At 39.0% G+C, this 25,436-nt stretch overlaps 3 protein-coding genes across 6 annotated transcripts; 1 reads left to right on the top strand and 2 right to left on the bottom strand.

The window, feature by feature from the left end:
- Positions 1–565: 565 nt before the first annotated feature.
- On the bottom strand, positions 566–2,402 carry RB195_008551 (uncharacterized protein; the record flags this gene model as incomplete). Of its 2 annotated transcripts, none has more annotated exons than XM_064195111.1 (5): positions 566–761; positions 880–1,049; positions 1,107–1,210; positions 1,267–1,489; positions 2,094–2,402. In XM_064195111.1, 5 exons carry the CDS (start codon positions 2,400–2,402, stop codon positions 566–568), a joined length of 1,002 nt encoding a protein of 333 aa, XP_064046256.1. The 2 variants fall into 2 exon arrangements, with proteins under 2 accessions (XP_064046256.1, XP_064046257.1); XM_064195112.1 differs by having other exon boundaries at positions 1,107–1,232; positions 1,292–1,489.
- Positions 2,403–6,551: 4,149 nt separating this feature from the next.
- Positions 6,552–17,301, bottom strand: RB195_008550 (uncharacterized protein; the record flags this gene model as incomplete). Its single annotated transcript, XM_064195110.1, has 12 exons — positions 6,552–6,596; positions 6,663–6,783; positions 6,863–6,936; positions 6,998–7,061; positions 7,322–7,438; positions 7,521–7,627; positions 7,746–7,880; positions 8,544–8,645; positions 8,911–8,975; positions 9,031–9,171; positions 11,299–11,451; positions 17,265–17,301. 12 exons carry the CDS (start codon positions 17,299–17,301, stop codon positions 6,552–6,554), a joined length of 1,161 nt encoding a protein of 386 aa, XP_064046255.1.
- On the top strand, positions 12,247–25,277 carry RB195_008549 (uncharacterized protein; the record flags this gene model as incomplete). 3 transcript variants are annotated; one of them, XM_064195109.1, is made up of 10 exons in its annotated part: positions 12,247–12,269; positions 17,662–17,788; positions 19,649–19,771; positions 19,950–20,075; positions 20,629–20,736; positions 20,798–20,878; positions 23,366–23,504; positions 23,565–23,722; positions 23,772–23,840; positions 25,158–25,277. In XM_064195109.1, the coding sequence occupies 10 exons, from the start codon at positions 12,247–12,249 to the stop codon at positions 25,275–25,277; spliced, it is 1,074 nt and encodes a 357-aa protein (XP_064046252.1). The 3 variants fall into 3 exon arrangements, with proteins under 3 accessions (XP_064046252.1, XP_064046253.1, XP_064046254.1); XM_064195107.1 differs by lacking the exon at positions 12,247–12,269 and having other exon boundaries at positions 17,669–17,788; XM_064195108.1 differs by lacking the exon at positions 12,247–12,269 and having other exon boundaries at positions 17,684–17,788.
- Positions 25,278–25,436: the final 159 nt, after the last annotated feature.

Genomic DNA, 25,436 nt, shown 5'->3' with positions numbered 1-25,436 from the left:
GACACTGCATTGGGCAGCAATTTTCTGCATTTATAGAAATAGATTCGATGTTTGGACTCTATGGCGTCTCTGAGGATGTTTTTCGAGTCTTTTCCACCACTTTTGCGCGTCGTACCTCTAATTATCGTTGCTGAAATCCAGGTCAACTCATTGTTCAACACACCAAATCTACCCTCTTCTATCATCATCCAGTTCTTCGAAGCTAGTCCTAAATCGTGTTGTGACGTAGTGACTGCACTGTTTGCATCATGCGCCATCGCCTATCGCGATTGCGAAACGTTTCTGATGCAATCCTCGAAACACAAGAAATTATTATTTTTATTACAGGACAACACGTCACGTTTGTTTAATTGTATTTGAATATTAAATACTATGATGTAAAACACCCATAAAGCCATGCACGCACAGCGTACAACAATAAATAAACGCAAAGTAAAAGGGAAAACGAGAGAAAACAATATTGATTTGGTTGTTTATGTATATCACAATTGTATTGCTCATAGATTTAACTATTGGCTATGCCCTGGAGAAGTGTGAGAAGTTTGCACTACAGAAACAACAATAACTACTCCAACATATGGAAGAACTCTTTTTGGAACGAGTCCGAGAATGGACTCATAGCGTTTGGGTGGTCAACTTGCCAGCTTGATGGCGATGATAGCATTGGATCGTCCAATAGCTTTTGATCTTCGAAAAGTATCAATTCATCCATGGAATGTGAATAGTTCGACGGACTAGGAAAACAAGTGGAGAACGACGGACTGAAATTTTGAAGCTTGATAATCACTCGAAAGAAAAAACGAAATTCGAAACATTGGGAATCTCAGTCTGTGGTAGCTGCACAGTTACCAAGAAAAAAAGATTTAAGAAACAGCTCACCTTGGAACGCTCAAGAAACTCGCATCCACTGGCGATGCACTTCCGGAAGAAGAGCAAGCTGGTTGCTGGCACAGCGATCCGACGCTATTGCCTGGCTGCATGTCGTACTGAAGATTGCGTTCTTCCTCTGGCAGCTGCTCGACAAGGAGGTCGAGATCGAATTCGAGGTGCTAGACAATAATCCTTATATATGTACAAGATAATTACCAATAAAGCCGGCACCGCACCTCTTCTTTGAAGTCTGAGAGGATTCGTTCGATCTCGTCTGACTGGAGCACACCACCAATAGGAGGTTGATCATAAGATGAAACAGGAGATAAAGTGGGACAACCTGTACCCTCGGCAGGGGTCCACTAATGAATGCGGCAGATTCAACGGCTGCCCCACTTTTCTCTGTAATCATCTCATGCACCTCTTCATATACGACGGTTGATTGCGATGGATTCACTTGACAAGGAACATCTTCAGGTTCGCTTAGTCGACTCAACAGGCTGCTGTTCTGTTCGCTGAGTTCCCGATTCTCAATCCGTAACAGTTCATTCTCTTGTTTTAGTGTCTCATTTTGTTCCAAAAGTTCACGAATAATGTCTTCCAAGCGTTGGCTTCGGTACTGAAAAACGTTGCTGTTAAAGAGGAATAGGATTTGGAAGTGTCACATTGACTTCTAACGTTTAACGTTCATCATAAGGAAGATCAGAGCTATGTAACAACTAGTTCCACTGCTGGAATACCAGAAGAAAGACCATTAAATTGACGTCGTACTGCCGAAAAACACAAAGAGCAAGATACATGAACATTCTCGGATCTTAGCCTGCAACAAAACATCGCTGCGATCTGGCCAAAATGACATAACGTATGGTTTCGACTAAAACTCCAGCGCTCAAAATGACGCGGTGGGGCTTTTGTTCATCGTTGCAGTTTTAGCAACTGAGGGTCCCGCCATCATCGCAACCGTTAGCGCTATTGCGTCATTTCGAGCACAGTCGCTTACGCATTTACATCATGTTTCAGATCGTTTCCACCCGAAGATGCTTCGAAATACTTCGTTCAAAACCACTCGAATACAAAAACCTAACAACAAAATCCATAAGTGTGAGAGACTATCTGCATTGTATCAAATACTTCTGGGAAAAATAACTGTGAATTCAGCAGTATTACTCATTAGCTGAGGAGGAAAACAACTGAATGGAAGTTCAGATAGAAACGTAACGAACCTTTTTTCTGTCCCTAGCGGTCTGTGCAGCGATTCTGTTCTTCATTTTCCGGCGGTTCATCTTTTGTTCGTGTGTTAGATGATCCAAACATTCTCGCTTTCGTTGATGAGGATGTGGTGTATCACCCAAAAGTACTTCAATAGGATCAGCACAAAGTGGCGGACGCTTTAGCGGCGCGACCGCCGGTTTGTGGAGTTTTGACGCTGGCGGTGAAATTCTTGGCGATGGCGCTAGTGGCCGAGGTACGGCTATAGTCGGTTTTGCCACTACATCAGCTGGCACCAGGTAGAAAGTACGATGTGTAGTCATTTCCGGTCGTACGGTACGTTACAGTACGAGATTACAGTATGGCCGTTGGGCTGTGGCCCTCTTGACGAAGCGTAGAAGACGACCTCCCTCGAACAACGGCACGGATCGACTAGTACACGTCAGCACAACATCGGGCGAGCGCTGATTGGTCGATGGCCGCATCGATTCCTCAACGCCACGCCCACTAGGGAAAAAGCAGTCCGTGGAGGGAGCAGTCAGCGCGGTGGAAAAGAGCGTGTAGGTGGTGGAGTGCGCAGACAGTGAGTTATACAGGTTGGCCTCATTCACTTTGGGAGCACGATAGTTAAATGTGGGTCGATTTTTGTTCGTGGTGGGCGTAATTTCTTGAAATCGTCGACGGAAGACTAGATCTCTGTTATAGATAATATGCGGAAGTGTGCGATTACATAATCTCACAAGATTCTTGTGGGAATGCGCTGAATTCCTTCTCTCTTCTAATCCAAGAATATTGGGATTCTACCTACTCATTCTGACCATAGAGAGTTCATGTATTTTCTTTAGTTCTTTGTTCCCTTAGTACGTGGTAAGTATGGTAAATATACGTAGTAAATGTCATCAAAGTATGTTTGAAGTTTCCAACATTGATGATTGTTTGGAAGCTTTTTTTTCTTCATTCATGGATCCTCCTCTAGTACAGCCTCTTCTGTAATTACGTACTTTACTAACAATGCTCTCCTATAGTAAATTCTCAACAGAGACCATAATGTTATGGGTTTTCTCCGTAACAATAGTGAAGTGGAAGTTTATATTTCTCTTAATATCCAGACTTCTTTCTAAAATATTAGCACGGCATGAGAAATTTGCAACAATGTTGTTACTGTTCTTTTGTTTTTCAACAAACCGAGGTGCAGTTCAGTAACAAAACGATGTTTTTTTTCCATTAGTGGAAGAAATCCTATCTTCAATACTGAGACGTTCAATCACTGGGCTTCTAAAGAAAGTAATTGTTTGTCATCATCTCCTCTTGTTTATATCTACATACACAGTAATGCATACGATAACTTCGGAAATCTATTGCAAGGATGTTGACTGCCCCTTCATCTCAACAGCTGGACCAGCGTTTGTTCCTCAGTCCACACTTCCTACATCCTTATCTAGGTTAGGATATAGGAAGTTAGGTATGTTCATATCAGATGAATTTACATCAAAATTTAGAAAGAAGCCATATTCTTTACTCCTTTCATTGTATTCGATTTCGTTCTAACAAATGTTCTCTTCTTCAGATTTTTGTTATTTAATTGTTATTTGCATCATACCTACCTGTATAGTTTAAATAAACAATTAGATACTACCGAAGCTGTGGTGTCATATAACATCAGACTGTGGTATGTAATCAGCCTGTCCCTTTTCAAACCACATTTTACGGGCATTGACGAAATATTGATTAGTCCAGATTACGAAAAAGTGTCTATAAAAGAGTCCTTAGACTGTTTTTTTTTTGAATGAAAACATGGATTATAGTGCGCATAACTAGTTTATAGCCTGGAGCATCGATAATACCTTTCTTTATAATTATACTGTTTTCATTTTCATAGCACAATTGAGCAAATGATAGGTGGGAATGAGAGAGAGAAAGTGAGAAAAAAAAAACAAAGAAGGAAAGAAAGGTAACTTTTCTTTTGAGGACAAATTAGTTGCGCGATGTACTGACACTTTTTTTACGTTCAGTATTTTCATACATAACACGTGAAACATATCTGTGATAATTAACGTATGGAGAATGCTTCCTGACGGAATTCTATCATTTTTATGTCAAATATCAAATTTGGATTTGACAGCCCATCTCTAAAAATGGTTTGTGATTCATAAAAAATGTCTACGATATATTCCTGCATGAAAAATGTTGATGTTATCAGGCAGTCAACGATTTGCTTATTATTTACGACACCTTTTATGGAATAAACCATTACCATCTATGGATTTATGGTATGAATGGAGAATTGATTGGTTTCCGAACAACCTTATACAATGCTTATTTTATTGCGCTTACCGATCAATCGTTGACATAGTGTCCGATATTGTCGGGGACTGTGCCGATCAGTGCTGGTCGCTGACAGCTCGGACAACAATAGGGCAAAAAGAAAAATTTCCCTCCTATACTTTTCTGCGCGCAGCAAACATTGAGAAATGATGTAAGAGACGACCCTGTTCTCAACTACCTTTTTAAATCCATTGATGTGCTTCTATTCATTTTTTTCCTTTCCACCTGAATCTCTTCTGCAAACAATCACACAACTATCCATCTCTCAGGATATTATGCATGCATTTTGCCTCCAATTATAAAAAAAAAAACAACTTTACGGATCATTCGCGAAGTGAGACCTCAGCTCCAATACCCCGTTGAAAGTCACATTGCGGTCCTCAAAACAAAGCTATAGAGTCATTGTTCCAACAAAAAACTTCCAGTCAAATATGGACGTTGGTTAAAGACGTCAACCCGACAACCGCAAGAGGAAGAAAAAACGACTCAAAAAGCTCGTGTCTAAGTGAATAATTCACCATAAAAGAAAATCGGAAGAGAAACTTGCGAGCCAAAGGAAGAGCAAAACAAATTCCCCGAAATTGTCACTTACTCTCCGATGTGGTTGAGTCAAAATGACCTGGAGCTAGGTGCAGCTGCGTAAGCGGTTGCACTCAAAGTGGAACGAGCGGTTGTGTGCGAGTTGTGACGCTCACCAAATTCATTTATCGCAGCAATTCGTGTTAGGCTAGCGATGGTCCCACCTCGATCCCAACCTTTCGCTCTGCCGCTTACGCAACTGTTTCGACGTTCAAGTAATTTTGACCCCACCATATCAGAAATATACCCATGTCTTCATATCCAACACTGTAACAACATATTAGTTCTGAACAAACAAACGATGGAATCGAAGTGGTTGTTGTGAAACAGACGCACAAAGGTTTGGTGGCTCACCAAAGAGTACAACTGCCCTCGCATTCACACCTGTTTTGATTTTTTATCGGGAGCCATAGTAAGTGAAAAAAAGCACAAAAAACATCGAGTAAATTAAATCTCTTATTCTTTCGAATTCTTCTAACAACAAGGGTTTTAGTTGTAAAAGATCTTTGCACATCTCTGCTAACATGAATAGGAAATAAACACGCATAAATGCACAACCAAACTAAAAACTCGTTTAAATCTTCTACAAAGAGAAGTGTTAATGGCTGAAATTTGTTTAACTTCATTTGTAAACCAATTAGATCTATTTCTAACCAAGTTCCGCCGTTTCAAGCTAGCTGTTTTTTGAACTACAGCTTATAAAGCGAATGTACCACATTGATATACGATTTACACAACTTTAGTTGACCTGAAGCTCACTTTACCTTCAGTTTAGCAAACAGCACCGTACTTGAGACATATTCATGACCCACATGCGCGCTTGATCGTCTTAAACGATGCTAAACACAGGACGATCTTGAAGTATGAGTACGAGTCCTTTTGCCTTTCGCCCAAAATACTCGCATTGAAATAATTCAGAATGACTTAATGGATGGCGGGTTCTCGACGAGGAGAAGAAACACAGAGATTTCGGGTAGTTGAAGCAGCATTGTTTCTCAATGTCTGTTGTGGACGGGTGATTGCAGAAGATATCGATAGCATCGGAAGCAAGCCATATTCCTCCGATAGAAATTTGCGGATTTGCCTGGCAAAATGATGGTTTGCAATGCCAAAAAGTGAGCTGTAAGTCAACTTGAAAAAAAAAAAACAGCAATTTTAAACACATAGAAAATTACACGATCAAGAACACCCAAATAAATTACAAATGGAGACATGCTAACTGCAAAACATGGAGTATTGGCTGACATAATAAAAAAGGAAAAAAAACAATCACAATCAACCATATGCTCACAGAAAAATGGAGAATGATCTTTCGAAAGGTTGCATTTTCCCAGTGAGACCATAAGTTTCATTAATCGATAATATTGTCGCGATATTTGATTAATTGCTCGAGTATTATCCAAAAATTTCCCTAAAGGAACTCGGGCAACTAAACAAATACTTTAGAGATGTTGGGAGAAATGTTACCAATTATTCTATGAGGAGTAAGAAGCATTGCAACTCTATCAAATAAATGTTAGACTTATTTGCACTTCCCACCCACATCACAATGACATTGAAATCCTTGACTAGAATAAACCAAAGAACGATTTCCCGGACTTCGATGGTGAGACCTGAAATTGAAAACAAGGCTGCCTTATATGTCTGTTATCGAGCTTTTCGATTAACAGTCAACTCACATGGTTCATAAATTTGGACTGACTCATATTTATCACATCTTCATAAGCTTTCTCTCGGGTTTTTAATTTCTCCTGAATTTCTTTGTCTTCTTTCTTCAGTCGTTCAACAGCTTCTTCAAACCTGTAACAAGCGGAATTCATTTCTGATGAAAACAAAAAGATAGGTCTTGATGAGGCAATAAAAGTGCTTTAAAATGTACTTTTTCTTCGCTTCTGCGTATTCTGTCTGGAATTTTGCCATCTCTGTCTTCTTCGTGAGTAAATCTTTCTCTACCTAAACCGAAAACTTTTTCCACAAGAAGTACAACGAAAGGACGAAAAAAGATAGCTAATACCTCAGTAATTTCATTTAAGTGAATATCACTGTCGCTAGAAATTGGTAAGAACGTGATGCTATACCTGAAATAAACGGAAATGACGCAATGAAACCCACTACATAAAATCGATATGTAGATTAGCGGTCATTTGTTAGACTCCTTAGGATGAGACTTCTTCACGAAGAGTAAAAACATGCAATGAATAAGTTTTGAGCGTCTTCGACTTCGAAAAAAATTCCGACTAAACGCAGTGTATCCAAGATACACAACTACAACTAAAACTAGTAATAAAACAGTACTATTAAGGGCTAGAAACAAGCGGTAAGCGCTAGTACCACTTACTTCACCGAATTCAACCAGTTGTCCCCGTAAACGCAGAGAATATGTTTCCTCGAATCGAGTAAATGTGCGACCTGAGTTTCTAGAGTATCCAAGTAATGGAATGTGAGTGGAGTGTCCCTACAAAGAGGATAAATCCCATGAATACCTAGATGAATTAGGAAGCACTGTAGAAATAGTGTTTGAGGGGGAAACACCACACCTGTCTTCCATATGGAATTTCATCGGTACAAATTCTCCTAGATTAGCTATTGTAAATGGCACAAAGAACATCTCTGCCTGTGTCCCAGCCTTCTTCTTTTGACTTTCCTGGAAACGAAAGAATTTCAAAACAACTTGCTCAAAAAAAAAAAAACAGCTTTGATATCAACGCTCAAGAAAAGTTCATTAGCAAATATAACTGCGAATTAAATGTCTCGCAGCTCACTTGAATCATTCGTACTCCTCCTTCTTTGTCAAATAAAACCAATTTGAATTTGCTGGAAGAGGACGACTTGCAAACAATACAAATGCCATGTTTTCGGTATTCTTCCCTCATTTCTATGCTATAAAACGCTCCTTCCTGAAAATATGAAATTGGACATTATATGTGAATCTTAATATGGTATAATATTTCCCCAGTTCAGTAACACGTCACGTTCCTGCTCCTGATACGCTGGGCTAATAAACAATTTTGTTAATGTCGATAAATGTTTGTTAGACATCTTGTGTCAGCACGTATTTCCTACGAGGTACAAGAGGCCACGTGCATAACATAGCTGCAATCAATTACGTAAAAGCGCTATAATTTCTCTTCTGGGATCTAACTGAGATTTACTTGGTGTAAACTTGTTGTAAATGGTGGTTGGATAGTTTCAGAACACATCAACCTAATATATACGAAAGCAGGTTCAAACAAATCGAAAGGAAATACAATCCTAATCATGTACCCTCTCCAAGCTTCATTTTATGCTCTCTTGGAAAACATTTCAAAACATCGCATCTGTAGCTTCAAAACTTCCTCATGGGAACAAATCTTGTGTAAAGCAAGAAAAAACACAGATGGTGACTATTCATCTTACTCTCTCCTCCCTTCACCTTTTTCTCTCTGGTGAAAAGTAGCGAGACATGGCCTCTTTTATGAATAGACATTTGTGTGGTTTAGTCATCCAACTCAACATCACATGACACGCAAATGGCAACATTTAGAAGTAAATGTGGAAATTCAAAATTTCAAGACTCTCACCTGTTTTGCAATGCTAGCAGAGATGCATTCGCCCGGATGGATGGGTCGTGCTTCAACATCGCATGAAGATCCCTCACAGAGTTGGCGAGCTTGGGCTAGTACCTGAAAACGTTTCAAAAGTTAAGAACGATAAAAGAAAGTTAATCTGTTGAATCTGTAATTCTTTGATTCTACTTAAAAATGAAGAAATATCCCTCCTTGTGGTAACCGCTCTGCGTTCGCGATAGGTAATGTAGAAGTTAAACGATAATCGTCGCATCTAATTTTTGAGCTATACTGGTAGTCACACAAAGAAGGTCCGAGACAAGTGACAAGGGAGATACATTCATAAAAAAGGAAATCAGGGAATTGTGCTAGATAAACTTACCTTCGGCACAATCTGAGTAGGAATTGGAACACCTAACTTATTGAACAGAGCACCGAAGACACGACCTTAACACAAAGGTTCAATTTTTAAAAGAGAACAAACTAGGGAAAGAGCACACACCTACACCCCCAAGTTCGGACACGTCGAATCCTTCAAAATCAAGCTGGCTGGAACTGGGACCGCTTACATCATATTGGCGGCGCTTGTTCGGATCACTGAGAACCGAGTATGCTATTGAAATTTTCTTGAACTGTTCTTGAGCTGAAAGCATGAGATATTATAGCACCAAAAGACAAAGTTCAGTCAAGCGTAGAGTTACTCCTTTCTACATCAGTATCATTAATGGCAGGTAAAAAATTGGAAATGAGACGAAGTTGAAAAGAGTCGAGAATATAAAAGCCTTGTCGTTTTTCTTGAACAAACACATATACAAAGGAAAAATCTAGCCAATCTCAAACTTTCCTTATTTCTACTGCATCCATGTCCTGTACACTTGAAGTTCGAACATCTCAGCACTATTCAGGATTTAGATATGCATTTCACCACTTCAAGAACCTTTTATATGTACACTAGTGTGTACTAGATCGAAGCAAGTGAAAAGTAGTCATAGGAAAACAAGGTAAAGCATATCTCAGGACAATACAAGCAATATTCGGAGCCGGCACTCCGACCCCTTCACTTTTCGACGGTTGACAAAAGGATTTCTCCCTTCATTTCTGGATACTGGCTATGACGAAGGGATTCTCATCACTTGAGCTGCACCACATGAGCTAGACCCCTTTCATTTGTCTCACCTATGCTCAGGACCAGAACATCATATATCGACAAAAAAGAAAAAGCCAACGGATCTCTTGACCAACACTGATCTTAGAAAAGCTACTGGAAATATGCAATTCTCATTAAGACACGTCCGCAAAACTGCTATATTACCATTTATGTGCCTATTCAATTGTTTTCAATTTTCTTTGTATATCTATCATCTTTTATTATGTTTATTCGTATTTCGCCTCAATAAAAATCCTTATGGAATTGCGAATAGAATTCAATCAAAAATTCTATATATAGCTCAGCACCGAGTAATCCTGAAAATATACGCCACTTTGGAAAATGTATATGATGGACATGCAATGCAACTGTAAGCCCCTTGATATGAATGGGCTGCTTTGCGACACAGCTTTTATCGAGAATCAGCCAGTAGCGGATGTGCTCTTGACGTGAAGAATTCATCGGGTGCACTATAAAAACTGCAACAAACGTATGCCTAACGTCACGTCACCGGAAAGTATATCGGAACAAGTAATATGCAGCTATGAAAAATATAAAGACAGAGATTTTGAGACATCGCATGTGTGGGAACAGAATCGAGAAGTAATAGTACTAGAAGCAAACAAGGGATCATTTCAATTTTTTCTTTCTTTTTGTTTTTACAAATCTTTCTAAGGGAGTTTTTGAGTGCAACACCCAGTGGATAACTAAAAACAAAATGAAGTGAGTTGCATTCAAGCCCCACACAGAGAAGCCCCGACCTCGTAAAAGTAAAGCCCTTTCAAACCACATAATTGATCCTTCCTTTAAGGGTACTATGTGATCATCAGTTAACTGCATAGATAGCGCTTTCGTCGATAAAAATCCGCTTAGAAAGTGAACAGAAGTACTGCAATAAGTTAACACTCGAATAAAAGGTATTTTCAAGAAAGAAGTAAGTTTGAATTGCGTTCATTTGTTTTTTCTGAAGACGACAACAAACAGTTTGGTGGATTCGAGATCCGAATCTGGTGAAGGTTACTAGAAAAATAGATGAACTTTTGAGAAAAACCTATGTTTACTATCACTAATCACTCTGGCACATCTTCATGTGCTTGTACAAAATCTTCAGAAGGGAATAAAGGTAAGTTTTTGAAAAGTTCCATAAACCGTAACTTTATATGTTGATAGCATGGTGTTTTTGGCGGCAAATTAGCAACAACTAGTAACTGCTCACCATTTCTTGAAGACAGCATTTAAGGATATGTATATCCAAGTATATTACCGATCAGCGTAGCTCAGCAATGTAGGCCAGTGTATGCAACTTAGAACTGATCCAATTTACTTTACTTTGACAGTTATTCTCTTAATTTGTCACTTTTTGGGGTTTTGTCATCGCACAGCTGTTGGAATATCGTTTGGTTGTTCTAATCGTGCGGTGTCTAATCGATAATGTTGACAATTCATGTACTAAACGTTTCGAAATCACTCTTATATCATTTTCCTTTCACGACCGGTTATATGATTCATGCAATTGTAGGAAAGGAAGACGGAAGATTGGTCGATGTTTGTATCAAAAAAGTCTACAAAAACAGTCTAGCAAAATCGTCCACGTACTGTTGAAAAAAAGCTAGAAAGACTTACCATGCACATCGCCTGGATTTCTATCTGGATGATACTTCAATGCTAGTTTGCGATACGCTGCTTTTATTTCTGCCTCGCTTGATTTTTTCTCAACACCAAGAAGCTCATAGTAGTCTTCTTGTATAGTATCGGGTGTTTTTGGAGGAGACATACCTAAACAAAAAAGCACTCAGTAAGAAGAAAAAAATGAGAAAATAACGCATGAAAAGGAACTGGGGAAAATGTAGTTGAGGCAGGGAGATGAAGTGCACTCAACTGCGCTCTTATTTCTTTATTCTGTTATTTCTGGATGCTCCATCTTCCTTTTTTCTCTTAGTAATTAGCTTACATATCATAGATCATCTAAGACTACTTAGATCTTAGGGCTCCGACCGCTTTAGCTTCTTGCTTCCAGAAATAAGAGCGCGACTGAGTGGCCCTCTTCCCCCAACTACTCTTTACCCAAGAAACCCTTTAAAAGAGATAATATAGTAGCTGAGCAATCAAAATGGGTAAACATCGACAAGAAATGGCTATGTACGATGGTTTTGTCAACGCTGGTCTAATTAAACAGTAAATTAGAGAGAATGTAAAAGAAACAGAAAAAAAAGCCGGCAAAAAAGGGAAAAGCAGGCGGTTATAAAATAATAACTAGTACTATTTTGAAAAATGTCCTGTTGAGGGCAACGAATTGAAAGGTTTATAAGTAATTAAGTAAGTACAGTACATGTGAAGTGACGTGTCGATTATTTACCGTAATGGAATGCAAACCCCTAACAGAAGTTTTACATTCGACCGGAGCTGCACTGTGTACTACATTATGTACGTTCACTGTCAGTCGATTATGGCACTTGTGTTTGTGTTTGCAGCTGTGCCAGAAAGGGGAACACTAATAATTTCCTAATGAAACTGAACAGATTCAGCTAGAAAATAGGCAAATAAGACAGATGCCGAGTCATATCTAAAACCATGGCAAGAAAAACAAGTTTGAGGTGAAGGGAATCCGGAGAACAGCGGTCGGAAAGGACAAGAAATGTTTCGACGATCTGGCACTGTTTTCTATCTAAGCGAATTCGAGAGCTTACATCGTGCAAGGGTACCAAAATTCACATAAATATTGAAATGAAATGGTCGAAGCCCAAAAGGGAAGAGAAGAAATCCATATTTCCTCCGAAATTCAAGTCTTCTCCACCGAATTTTAGTCACGAACTGTCAGAAAAGGACCCATAGTCCTGTGATTTTTTTCAAGGGCTTGAGCCGACAATTTCTGAAAATCCAGCGGAATTTTGAAGTTTCCGCGGAAACTTTTCTAGGAGTGCGGTATTTCTCAGAATCACAATTGATTTTGCGCCGAATTACACAAAACCATCGTAACATAGGTTTATCCGAGCGGCCGCGTTGCGTCCACAGCAACTAACGCCATTTGTACACATTCCTTCTATAACGCCATGTAGCTTGCTCTAATCGAACGTGGATTGTGTTTCTCGGTCGGATGGCGCATACATCTCACCTTTATTGTCTATTTAAATGAATTTTTATTTTTTATTTTTATTTGGTGAACAGGAATACTACGTATTATGAGCTATGGAGCGTACTCGGCTAGAGTCTTATATAAGATTAAACAACAAATGTTTTGCGTTATGAAAAACGAACGGTTCTTTTTCGCTCCGCTCTTCTCCGAACGACAACTGAACAGTGAACGACTGATCCGCTTAGATTTAGTGCATTTCACGAATCAAAACGATGGTGGTGTTTGAAATTTTCGCACAAGACCTCGCATCTACTATCATTCGAAAAAAGCGGATACTTCACTGAGATTTTGATGTCCTTAAAGTTTTAACCAAAACATAGTTATGCTATGGAACAAATGTCGCCACTTTGCTATTGAGTGCGTACTGTACGCTAATACGATCACGTGAAGAGTTTTAGAAGGAACATCTAACAAGTTGATGAGGAAAATTGAATATAAAAACTAATCATAATAGAAATGAATTTAATTTGCTGGATAGAAGACCATGTATGGATACTCGAAGCCTAAAACGAAATCACAGGAAACCTGAGAAGAGGGCAACTGACGCGGACAAATCTAACATATATTTGTGTTCGATGGAACGGGTGAGTCATTCGCCTCGGATGATGACGTCATTCGCAGGAAAGGAAATATCGACCTTTGGTGCTGTTTCGGTTGTGAAATCGATAGAAGGAAGAAACGTCTTCAAAGGAACCATCCAGGAATAAATACCAGCTACTAAGAAACATGTAAAATTAAAGTTCGATCCACATTTGATGGAGAAAACCCTTTAAAAAGCAACCATTTCGAAGAACCAGTAGTTACAAGTGACCAGAAAGAAAGAGTTTTAAGTTGGAACTGTGTTATATCCGGATTCTTTTCAAGTGTTGAGATTTTCTGCGCAAGACTCTAACATTGTGTGGTGAAATGACAAGATCGATCGATAATGTATTGAGTGCAAGTCGTCCCACCTGCAGGAGATCTTGAATACTCATAAAGTGAAGTTGCCATGAATCAAACAGAAACTAGATTTCAGAGGCTGGGTCTGCTCCTGACTGAGATACACTCAGCATTACTTACATAAAACAATTGAATTAAGAGAAACTTTGTAGTAAAAGGTTTGTAATAATTGTATAATATACGTGAAATCGATTTAAGATGAGAGTGTTTCACCGTTTCCTGAGAAGAATATCCTAACACATACGGTAGGGATAATCAACTCAATATTACAACTTTACTCCTGTTTCATGTGGAGAAGATTACTATGTGCAGTTTGCGATACGATTATAATAGGATAAAAAGAAGATCGTGAACAGATGTCTCTTTCAACTCTAAGAAGCAAAAAAGGAGTTCGTACTGCCAAAGACGCAGTAGTAGCTTGTACCAAAAAGCTTGCCGCCGTCTAAGTGGTAGTTATTGTCCACTTTGATGTGTCTGGATTGGAGAAGAAATTGGGCTCAATCTCAGCGAGCTGATTTTTTTCCTTCGATCCATGGTCAGAGCTTACCGGAATTGGAGGTAAGTCCACAAAGGTGAGAATCTTCAAAGATAATCAAAGCTACGTATTCGCAAGTGATCGCTACAATTCAGCACTGGAAAACGTTGATTCTAACGACGTAGTTATAATAAGAATACAGCACTAGCTGTTGTCACGCATCCTATCATGGCCAGAAAACAGCAGAAAACAGACACGGATGGTGCATCGATGGTAATGTTCGTGTAGGAAAAGTCAAAACTTCGGACTTCGCCCGGGCAACGTGAACAAAACTGCTACTGTGATAGCGATATCGCTGTGCATTGATTGACGGTTAACACTGGTTTTTGCCTTTGTTATGCAGGAACTGCTGATTTTCAAGGGGACACATGAAAGGAAGTCATCTAGTTGAAAGAAGAACAGGAAAACAACAAGTTTGTGGAAGCATTCCGTAGACGAAAACAGATCCACTACAAAAAAGAGCAAGTATTTCTGCAATCTTCTTATAGACCTATAGCTTGCATAATACTACGGATAGATCCAAAGTTGCAAAATTCTCAGATTTCCTTAACCTCTTTAAAAAGAATTTTCTAAGAATCCCGAATCCTAATTAACGAAATTTTTTTTAAAAATTAGTGGAAAACAAAGTTGTTCGAGAGAAATTTTGGAATGAAGTACTTCCTCCAAGCAGTTGCAAGAGATAGTCGAGTGAAAAAGACACGAAGGTCGATGCAGTTGCGTAAGCGAATGAACTCAATGCGGCGAGGTTGAGCTAGCGGTTGGAATCGAGGTGCGCTACCGCTAGCTTCACTTAGAATGCAGCGAAAAGTGGTTCTGGCAAGGATCACACCTCGATCAGGTCCGCTTCGCTCCTCTGTATCGCTTCAGGCGCACCCGCTTAGGCAACCGCACCGAACTTCATGTCATTTTGATCCTAGTACAGCTTGAATACGATACTTTATCAAAGTGTGAAAAGAGAAGTTCACTTCTAAACATCAAAACTAGTTCAAATTGGAAAGAAAATAATTGATTTTTTTTTACAGAGAAAGGATAAAGTCACTGTCGTATCAATCCACTTGGGATGCGCCAACGTGTTTTACTGCAATTCATAGTCGTTGAGGTTGTTGGAACGTGTAACTGGCCTATAAAATGACTTGTGGGGGATAGCCGGTGATCAATTCAGTGTTTTTATCCTCTCAGAGAAGTTTGGTACCAATTCATCGATCCCGAAGGTATGTAGGGCATGGTTTCCACTAGGGCGGATTCGAACCTACACATGTCCATCCTTTTACTGAAGAGGAACACAAATGGTTTAATTGCGATCCAGAATATATGTATATAAATAAATATATATATATATATATATATATATATATATATATGTTGCCTGGTGACATTAAAATAGGAAAAGAGGGTTTGTCTCATCTCAAACAACCGCACTCTTTACCACCACAACTAATTTTTTTGGCGCAGCTGAGTCTTCTACAAAACCTATACCTCAGCCAACCAAGGGTCCAGAAAACCATTATCTACGCAGAAATGCTATTAGACAAAAATGTTTCCGGCGGAGTTTTTCCAATAGCTTTAAGATGTTTTCATTTTGTCGCCTTTCACCGCTTCGTTTATGTTTGTCTGAGGTACTCTTTACCTGATGTAACGTCACTTGCAGACCTAAACTTTTTGTCAGCGGATCAATCGAGATTCACAGTCCGGCAGAAAAAGATGAGTGGTGCACAGTCAGCCGGTAAGGTGTACGGTTGCTTATGTTGAAATCCAGCGATATCTACTGAAGAACCTTACAGAAAAAAAACAACGATTTCTGACTCCATTGTAACTTTTTCCACATATTACGTCCATGTAATAAATCTTTGAATAGTATTATTAATGCTGCGCTTGTCGGCATTCACGAGGCAACCGCTATACTTCCCTTGACGACCATTACTGGGCATCCTAATTTCAATTCTCATCAGAGGAAATGACTCACAAAGTGAGAGGATGCATAATACTGTATGGTATCATTTGCTTACCTGTTGGTATAGTCGGGTTAAAACGACATGAAGCATGGTGGGGTTGAGCGCAGCGGTTGTGATCGAGTGGGGACCCATGCTAGCACTTTTCATCGCTGCAGTTCTCGATGGTCCTACCTCGATCCCGCTACTTCCGCCGCGTTGCTTAGAGTGCAATCGCTTGCGCAATTGCACGGTGCTTCATGTCATTTCGACCCGCCTATGACTTGCTCAAAGGCATCATCCCACGAATCTGAGGTGGTGCAGATTTCAGGTGGAGTATTCTTATAAGGGATAGTAGATTATGGAGAGGAGGGTGATTCCGTCCATTTCTTCCTAATTGCCGTAAAGAACGGTCCGGAAGATTCGGCGCCGCACAAGGGTAACGCGCTCCAGTCGAGCTCCTTGTAGAAAAAAGTGCGCCGGAACGTATCTTCGGGGCCATTTTTTTACAGCAATTAAGAAGAAATGGACGGGATCACCTCCCCCTCCATAATCTACTGTTCCGTATACGAATACTCCACCTGAAATCCGTACCACTTCAGATTCATGGAGTGATGCCTCTAATGGCAGGGCATGCCTTCGGATTTGTTCTCACAAGTGTTTTAGGTCACTGTTAAAGGTCACATTTTTTTTTAAACATGGATTGTATAGGACAGAGAGGGTTTGTGGACATTTGTGTACTACGTCGCAGTCTCTACCCACTTGGAAAAAGATCAGAGAATCGAAGGTTTACCCTAACCTTGCCTTTGAGTACAAGTCGATGGTATATAGCGATAGCTAGCGCATATAACTATGAATAAAAATCATAATTAAAATCATTGCTGATCGCAGCAACATGCTGAACAGCGAATCTGCTTCTAACGTTAGACTCAAACATTTTCAGATTTACTGGATGACCTATACAGGACACCAAACAATCCTTGCAAGAAAATCTTGGTAGTTTTTCACACCTATCCGCTTCTCACTCAAGAACTAACAACTACTGAGAGCGCACCTGAAAACAACCGATATGCTACTCTGTATCTGACCATCGCATTGAATGAACGTACATTGGGGTAACTGAGAAAAATCTAGGAATGACAAAAGATAAGAATTAGTCGGAATGAGTAATTAGAAACTATTTCCAATAGATTTGGCCGCAAATTTACGCCATTTGCTGTGTTGCAGACATCATTTTCTATCTAACGGTTTGTCTTCATGTGATTGTACCATTTTTACTCATTCTCCATTTTTTAATCGTTTTCCGGGGGATTTCGAAATATTTTCGAAATCTTTTTCGAAATCTTTTATAGATTTTTTTCTTCTCTTAATCTTAGTCCTGCTCTCGGTGTTTGAGTTGTCTTCCCCTTAACAACATATATTTTTTGGTTTCTTTTAAAGTCACTTTTTAGCACAAATATGAGCAAGTTGAGCATGTTACGAAAGGATATTGCGAAGGAGGAGAAAATGGAGGTGGAAAGCGACAGTAACGGTAGCGATACGTCTGATGAGGAGACAGATTCTGAAGTGGACACGAAGGTGGGTTCAGTTCAACTGAGGCTGTTTTTTTAAAATGTGATACACGATGAGTTTATTTACCTTCTATTCTATTCTCATTCCCCACATAGAAATGAAAACACTCATATATAGGGGATTGGCGGCGGAAAGTCTGTTAAATTCATCACCCCACGAATCTGAGGTGGTACGGATTTCAGGTGGAGTATTCGTATACCGGATCGTGGATTATGACTTTACGGCTGGCCCCGTCAAGTTCTTCCTAATTGCCGTAAAAAAACAGCCCGGACAATACGGCTTCGGTCGTTCTGGCACACTATTTTCTACAAGGAGTTCGATTGGAGCGCGCCAGTCTTGTGCATGCGCCGCATCTTCCGGGCCGTTTTTTACGCCAATTGACAAGTAATGGACGGAATCACCCCCTCTCCATAATCTACGATCCCGTATACGAATACTCCACCTGAAATCCGTGCCACCACAGATTCGTGGTATGCTGCCTTTAAGGTTCGTAAACAACCTATTTCTAGTTCTCTTTAAATTACATTCATATTTTTCTTTACATATCCTTGAACCAACCTTAGATACCTTAAGTACCCTTTACACACCCATTAGCATTTCTTACGAGCTCTCTATATGGGCACCAGCTCAAGTAGACCAATACCGCTTTTGATTTGGATTTTTTTTTCGCAGCGGAATTGTCTGAGATAGACCGTGTAAAGACCGTGTGTAAACTCGAAAAAGATCAAGTTGAAGCCTCTCTTTTGCACGAAAACCCAATGCGGCACCTTTCTTTTTCGATTATCCGGTAGGTCTCCCGCTACCTGCCCGACAAATCCCTTTAAGATTACAGTGATCTCAGAAATGACTTCTCTACAATTTCCGTCTCATAGTCTTTTTTCATCTGAAGAAGAGGGACCGAGGTATATTAGCTGTATCGTGTGGGTAATATCAGTGATCAGTGATCATGTTGTTCATAGCCGGTTTGTTTCATTAAACTGAAAAAAAACTAAAACATGCGCCAAATGTGGGAAAGGAGTCATTGTCCAACCTAGTACTTGCCTATATTGTTGTTAAAACGTGTTGTCTTTGTTTTTCTAAAAGATCTGATGGAAGGAAGGAGAGCGGAAGGGTCTTTCACTTGTTCTACTGCTTGGAAGCAGCTGCGTATTTATTTATGGCATTTAATATCGCAATTTCTGCTGAATTTGGTTCCTTACGATGTCCTCTGCTGCAACTCGCCATGCGCATCGCATCCCCCTCCCACCTGCGATTTGCGCATCCCCCTCTCACCTGCGATTCGATTCAAGTTGCAATAGAGGATGTCGTAAGAAACCACATTCCGAAGCCGTCTGTTTACAGTGATGCAGGGAGAGATGAATGCAGCCACCCCTATATTCAGAATCTACGACCCGATATAGGTATACTGCAACGAAAATCTATACCACGCTAGATTTGTGGGGTGATACCTTTAAAAGCCCTGGATTCTGCATAAAGTTGTAGATGATGATCGCACGAAGCTGCTGGAATCAACTTTTTTAAAGTTATTTACGGACGTTTATTTTTGGTTAGCCTAGTTGCTCTTTTAAATGGAATTCTTTTCTCGGTTGCACGTGAATTCATGTAAAAACATCATTGAATGCGCCGAAAGGCACATTCAATGATGTTTTGACTCTGCTAACACTCCTTTGCTTTCACCTTCTTTGACGTTTCTGCGATGTACCGTAATACTTAAATTTCTTCATGGCTACTTCTCCTATTTTAGTCTTTTGAGGGGGTCAGAGCACCGGCTCCGACTATCGCATCTGTGCGCGTCATTGCCTTTAATAGAAGTGCCGATCAATATTCCACGAAAAGATGTTAAACGAGACAAACCATCAATTTCAGGATGCAGTTGAGAAGGCCGAGGAGAAAAAGCGTGCCGCACTTTGGACAAATCGGGAACGTGTCTTGGTGTTGTGTTCAAGGGGAGCAGACGTGCGCACAAGGCATCTAATGAATGATATTAAGGTATTGCTTCATTTTAGCACCGGAGATATGTGGACATCAGCTTAGTAACATTAATAATTAACGTCATCGAATTCTAGATTCTTATACAGAATAGCTGATCTACAGTTTGAAGTCGTTGAGCCACCAATTTTTGCCATTCTTCAACTCGAGTGTCCAGTCAATCTTTTCAGTTTTTCAGGTCCTAATGCCACATGCCAAGGGTGACTCAAAATTGGACAAGCAGAAGTCATTAGTAGTGATAAATGAAATCGCTGAGATGAAGAACTGTACGAAGATTCTGTATTTCGAAAGTAGAAAACATAAGGTAGGATCAGTTTTGACTAGGTTTTACTGACAGCTTTGGTATTCTAGTTTTTTTTTTTTGCGGTAATCAGTCTGATTCTGTACTAAAACTGTCTTCTAGTGATACTATCTTAGATTTGGTTTGTTTGTGGTGCACTTTCAGAAGAGTCTGCATTAACAAGTAGGGATAAGCGTGATGAAAATACTAATAAATAACACCCATGAATATTCTCAGTAAAATACTGAGAACATTCATGGGTGTTTCTTCTTTGAAATAAAATAAGCCTAAACCTAACCCGATCATATCTTATACATTTATCCTAATTATTGAGCTTCATGTTAGAGATAAATTAAATTACAAACCATAGTCTTGTATATTAGCTTTTAAAGAAGAATTGAAGGCATTTGAAAAACATATTTGCAAGAAAAATGATCAACCTCGCCTATTAGGTCTTCTCTGATTCTTTCACAGCATTTTGTAGTGCTTACTTGGAGGATGTCCCTTGTGATATCTCTTTATAGCTTCTTTGAACTTTCCTCATAGCTTTCTTTCGTTGTTGAACTGATTTATTTAGGATGTTTACTTATGGATGAGCAATGTCGACAATGGCCCATCTATAAAATTCCTCGTACATAATGTGCACACTATGTTGGAAATGAGAATGTCTGGTAACTGCTTGAAGGTTGATCACTAAATTGAGTTTGTTTGTTCATAAAAGTGTTGAAAATTCTCTCTTATTTCAGGCATCAAGACCTATTCTATCGTTTGACAGTCGATTTGACGAGGAACCTCATTTGATGCTCATTAAAAATGTGCTCATGCAGGTTAGACTTAGTAAATTTTGGTTTTTCGCTCAAAAGTAGTTTTTAACAGTGAAATAAAGACGCATGGCTCCCTATGTGGTTTCATGTCTCTGCTTGGAAATTTTCCCTCTCTGCTTTGCAAGCACTCGCTGCTGCCATTGGTTTCTTCCATAATCCCAGCTTATGCTGGTTTAGATAGTGGTTTCACCATTTTTCACGTGATCCATCTTATTTCTTTTCTGCTTCTTCTCTCGTGGATTTTTTTATACTGTATATATCGTGAACAGCAGATGAGGTAATTTTTTCCTTTCAATTATTCTATTGAGAGTAATAGAAGTGCTGCAAGTGTGTACATTGCGTATCGCGTGCAACATCCGCTATTGAAGATTGATGCGGTAGTGATGGCTATTTTCAGATTTTTTATTTTTCCGGTATATATATATATATATGTATATATATATATATATATATATATATATATATATATATATTGAATAGACCTCTGCAAAGCACCTCATTCATTCCCTTCATGTCGAAAGCCGTGGGATCTTTTTTATTATATTTGCGTCGGTTGGGAACTTTTGCTACTCAGTACCCAGGAACATGTTCAATGTTTGCTTTAAACGCTTGCAAATACAATGTGACAACATATTCCTCCTCCAGGAGTTTAGTTCTTTACTTTTCTGCACTATTCGTCGCTCCATTCAAAGTAGAACTATCAATGTAAAGTAATAGTAGCATAGCTTTTGTGATTTACGCGCTGTTGAACTAGTGAACAGCATGAAGCAGTGGCTCATCCCTTGAGAATTTCAGTAATGCATAGCTTGTTAGGTGATCGTTTCTTGAAATTTAACCACATTCTTCATCCTTCTTTCTATTATCGCCGTTCCTTATAGTGCTCCTTTAAAATTCCAACTACTCTTTACATTGGTTTGTAATGGAATTGCTTTAGTTATGTGTTTTGAATCTTTGGATTCTGACTTTACTGGCTGATCTTTGAATTTGGAAGACTTGATTTTCTTTTTGAAAATCTGACGATTAGGAAATTGTTTAGACCTTATTTCTTTTGTCTTCTTTTAAGGCAGTCCGAAAAGACTTGAATGACATCCTATGAAGATTTGTTTCAAGGAAATCATTCGAAGAATAGATGTTATGACTACAGTTTTGTTTTAGAAGTATATTCGAACCTCGTAACAGAAAACGTGTTAAGAGTGTAACTTGAAAGCACGGATGCTTGCTTGTAATATTTGGGCGAAACTTAAATTTTGATTCTTTTTTGCAGGACGGAAATGTGTGATTTTTCTTTGTCATAGAAGCATTTCTCAGTTTTATGAGATTTAAACGATTATTTTAAGATTTCGCTTCTGAATAAAGATTCTGTTCATCTAGAAATGTTTCTCTTGCAAGGATATGACTCGTTGGGCAATTTTTATAGTTAGTCTTACATTAGAAGAGTTTCTTAGACTGTGTTTCTTAATGTATGATCTAAAGACAACTATGTTGTTCCGTGGACTGGCGTAGTTTCTTGGTTCCTAGACTAGTTTGTTTAATGATCGAATTATCATCTAATCAGTAATATAAACTCGACAATTACGTTCGTCAGATATCTATTCTCTTGCAGAAAGATGCAATAATTTGCAACGAGCATGCGTCATTGTTGACCTGCAAATGCTGTACTTATCGGCGCTTTTTGTTGAACTTTTCTTTTCGTTGTAAACCGTTTGACGTCAGTACTGGCTTCAGTGCGCAGTTTTTTCGTAGATGGGTTGGTTCGAAATTTGCTCTCTTGTTCGGTCCGGTAAAAAAAAAATCACGTTCACTTTAGCGCAGTGTTGATGAAAGTGGTTTGTCTGGTAGCAGTTTGTACATCATTTCATCTGCGCGTTGAGTAAAAAGAGTTCTCTGCACTCTGTCTCTGTCACATTCAATTCGACATTACGTTGTTTTGGTGGCTAGAAACTGGCTGGCAGTCCACCGTATTGCTATCGATGAAAAAGGTCACACGCACTCCGCTTCTATTCCCTGCTTCTATGCAGTCACTGGAACTTCCTTTTATCGATGTGCCGTAAGTGCAGTTTTGCATTACTCTCAGGGGCATTTCTTTGTATTTCTCTCTGGTTATGTGCATGTTTTCTTGAATCCGTTTTCCTTTCTGTGGAAATACTCAAATTTTCTGTGCATCCTCAAGTCTGTGCCCAGTGTAGGAACAAATTTTGAAATAAACGCTTGTTTTGGGTGACTTATTCACCGACCATACAAGGGGCAAAATTACCGTAAAACGCGCATGATGAAAAAACGAAAACTTGGAATAAAAGTCTGTGATTTCTCCGATATCTTTTTCGTTAGGAGACCACTGGAAGAGCTTAGAGACGTTTTCACTGGCTTTTTTTGAAAATTGAAAATTCAAACAATTCGTGTAGGATCCTTTTCTTTTCGTATTTAGATTGGTTCCCTGAGCGGAGACAATGTTTATTCATGTTCATATATTGTACTTTGACTGTATTCCAGACGTTCAGCACGCCCAACCATCATCCACGCAGTCAGCCGTTCTTTGACCACGTGTTCTCTTTTTCTGTAACTCCGGATCTCAAAATATGGTTTAGAAATTTTCAAATAGTCGATGAGACATTGCAACTGCAAGAGATTGGTTAGTATTTGTAATAGCTTTCGCTAAATTTGATATTTTAACAGCTTTTTTAATTTTTAGGTCCAAGGTTTGTGTTGGAAACGATACGAATTTTTGCTGGATCCTTCGAAGGTGCTGTTCTCTACGATAATCCCGACTATGAAAGCCCAAACGCTAAGAGAAGAGCGATAAAGCTGGCAAGTAAAGGGAAATACATTGAGAAGGAGCTGAAGAAAAAGGTTATTTTTAGTTGTGGAAAGTGATTTCGCTTTAATGGAGAATTTTCAGGTAGCTATTGTAAGAGAACAACAAATCAAAGAGGTGCTTGCCGAAAAGATAGAGGATCCAGCTGGAGAGGTATGCGAATGTATATGCGTTACTTATTTTATTTTATTTGAATATATTAGTTTGTAAAGAGAGATGATTTTGACTAGAGATTTTCTATTTTTTTCGCGACAACATCATGTGAAAGTCCCATGTGAGTTGCGGACATAGGCTATACGGGTCATGCTCGTGAGGACAGCTGTTCAGTACAAATTCCCTTTTGTTAAATGATAAATAACGTTGTAAACGCTGTGTGCTGAGCTGAACAGTGTTCAATGCACTGTCAGAGAGTATCTTTTATATGTTAAGAGTATTTTATTTTTCTTGAATTATAATGGAAATAATAGAGATTTTCCTGTCTGATCTCGCGCATTGTGGGATCTTAAAGACAGCTGCCATGATTTAAAAAAGTGCTTATGATTAATGCAGTTTTATTCTTATAGCCAAATGGAATGAAACTGCAGAACGAAACTTATCAAAGCTCACTGCTAGTGGAATAGTTCGCTTCCAAAGACGTTTTCGGACGCGCCCATTCCTCCGTTTTCTCGTTCGCTTTCAAGTGTGACTCTTTTCTTCAGGGACTGTACTATAAACAGTGCGCTCGAACGGTTGTTGATTGGAATCGAAATATTCTAGTCATCAGCTGTTACGTTCGTGTTCTCTCCACGTGAAATAGCGATATTTTCGCCCTTTTTCGGGATCTATTAGCTAGTTTCCTCCAGTTATAAAGTTTGTAATTTGAAGGTCACAGTCTACTTATACTTGATCGAAGTAGAATTTGTATGAAACATATCTTGTCAACATTAGTTAATTCGATTACTGGTTACGTGTAATTGGGAATAGTTTTCCTTTATTTTGTGTATGTTAGTTTCAGAACTTTTGTAGAGGACTTTTGATGTCTTGTGAAGGTATGAAACATGAATGCAGCTATCACTCGATAGTCATTCGGATTGTCGACAGTCGGTGATCTGAAAAGTGCAACAATGGAGACCGAAAGAGTTTTGCCCCCAAATTTAGACCTCCATCGTAGTACTTATATTTAAAATTGCGACGTACGTTTACACCATTTCTGCAGTATATGCTAACCAGGTTCAATTCATAGTAATCACGGGTTCTACGCTGTTAGTATGCACAATAAAAACCAACACTTCGATTTTTTCTAAAAAAAATTTTCCTGATTCTGTAGAAATCACTTTATCCTCGCTTCCTTGAGATTTTTTAATCAATTCGATGGATTTACTCATGAAATTCGAGGAATTTGAGAGATAACTTCTCTATATTCTTTCTTCTATGTTGCTACCAAATATTTATACATATTTTTCATTTTTTAAAGATGTTTTTAAATTTCAGATATTCGAAGTGAAGGATGAACCATTAACTGAGGATGCTCGAAAGATCGCTAAGATTATTGAAAAGAAAAAGAAGAAGAAGAAAATTGTCAAGAAACCTAAATACACTGGAGCTGAATGACTAATTGTGATTGGCTCAGTATTTGTTATTGTTGCTGATTTGTTTTTGTTGTGTTTGCTTGTTATATTGTTATAAATCTACTAGTATGGTATGAAGATGAAATTCTCGTCTCATAGTTTTCAACCTTGTAATTTATTTGCGGTTAGTGACCATTCAGTA

Source organism: Necator americanus, chromosome III (assembly GCF_031761385.1).
Source record: "Necator americanus strain Aroian chromosome III, whole genome shotgun sequence".
Classification (NCBI taxonomy): Eukaryota; Metazoa; Nematoda; class Chromadorea; order Rhabditida; family Ancylostomatidae; genus Necator; species Necator americanus.
This window is presented reverse-complemented; position numbering and strand designations above follow the sequence as displayed.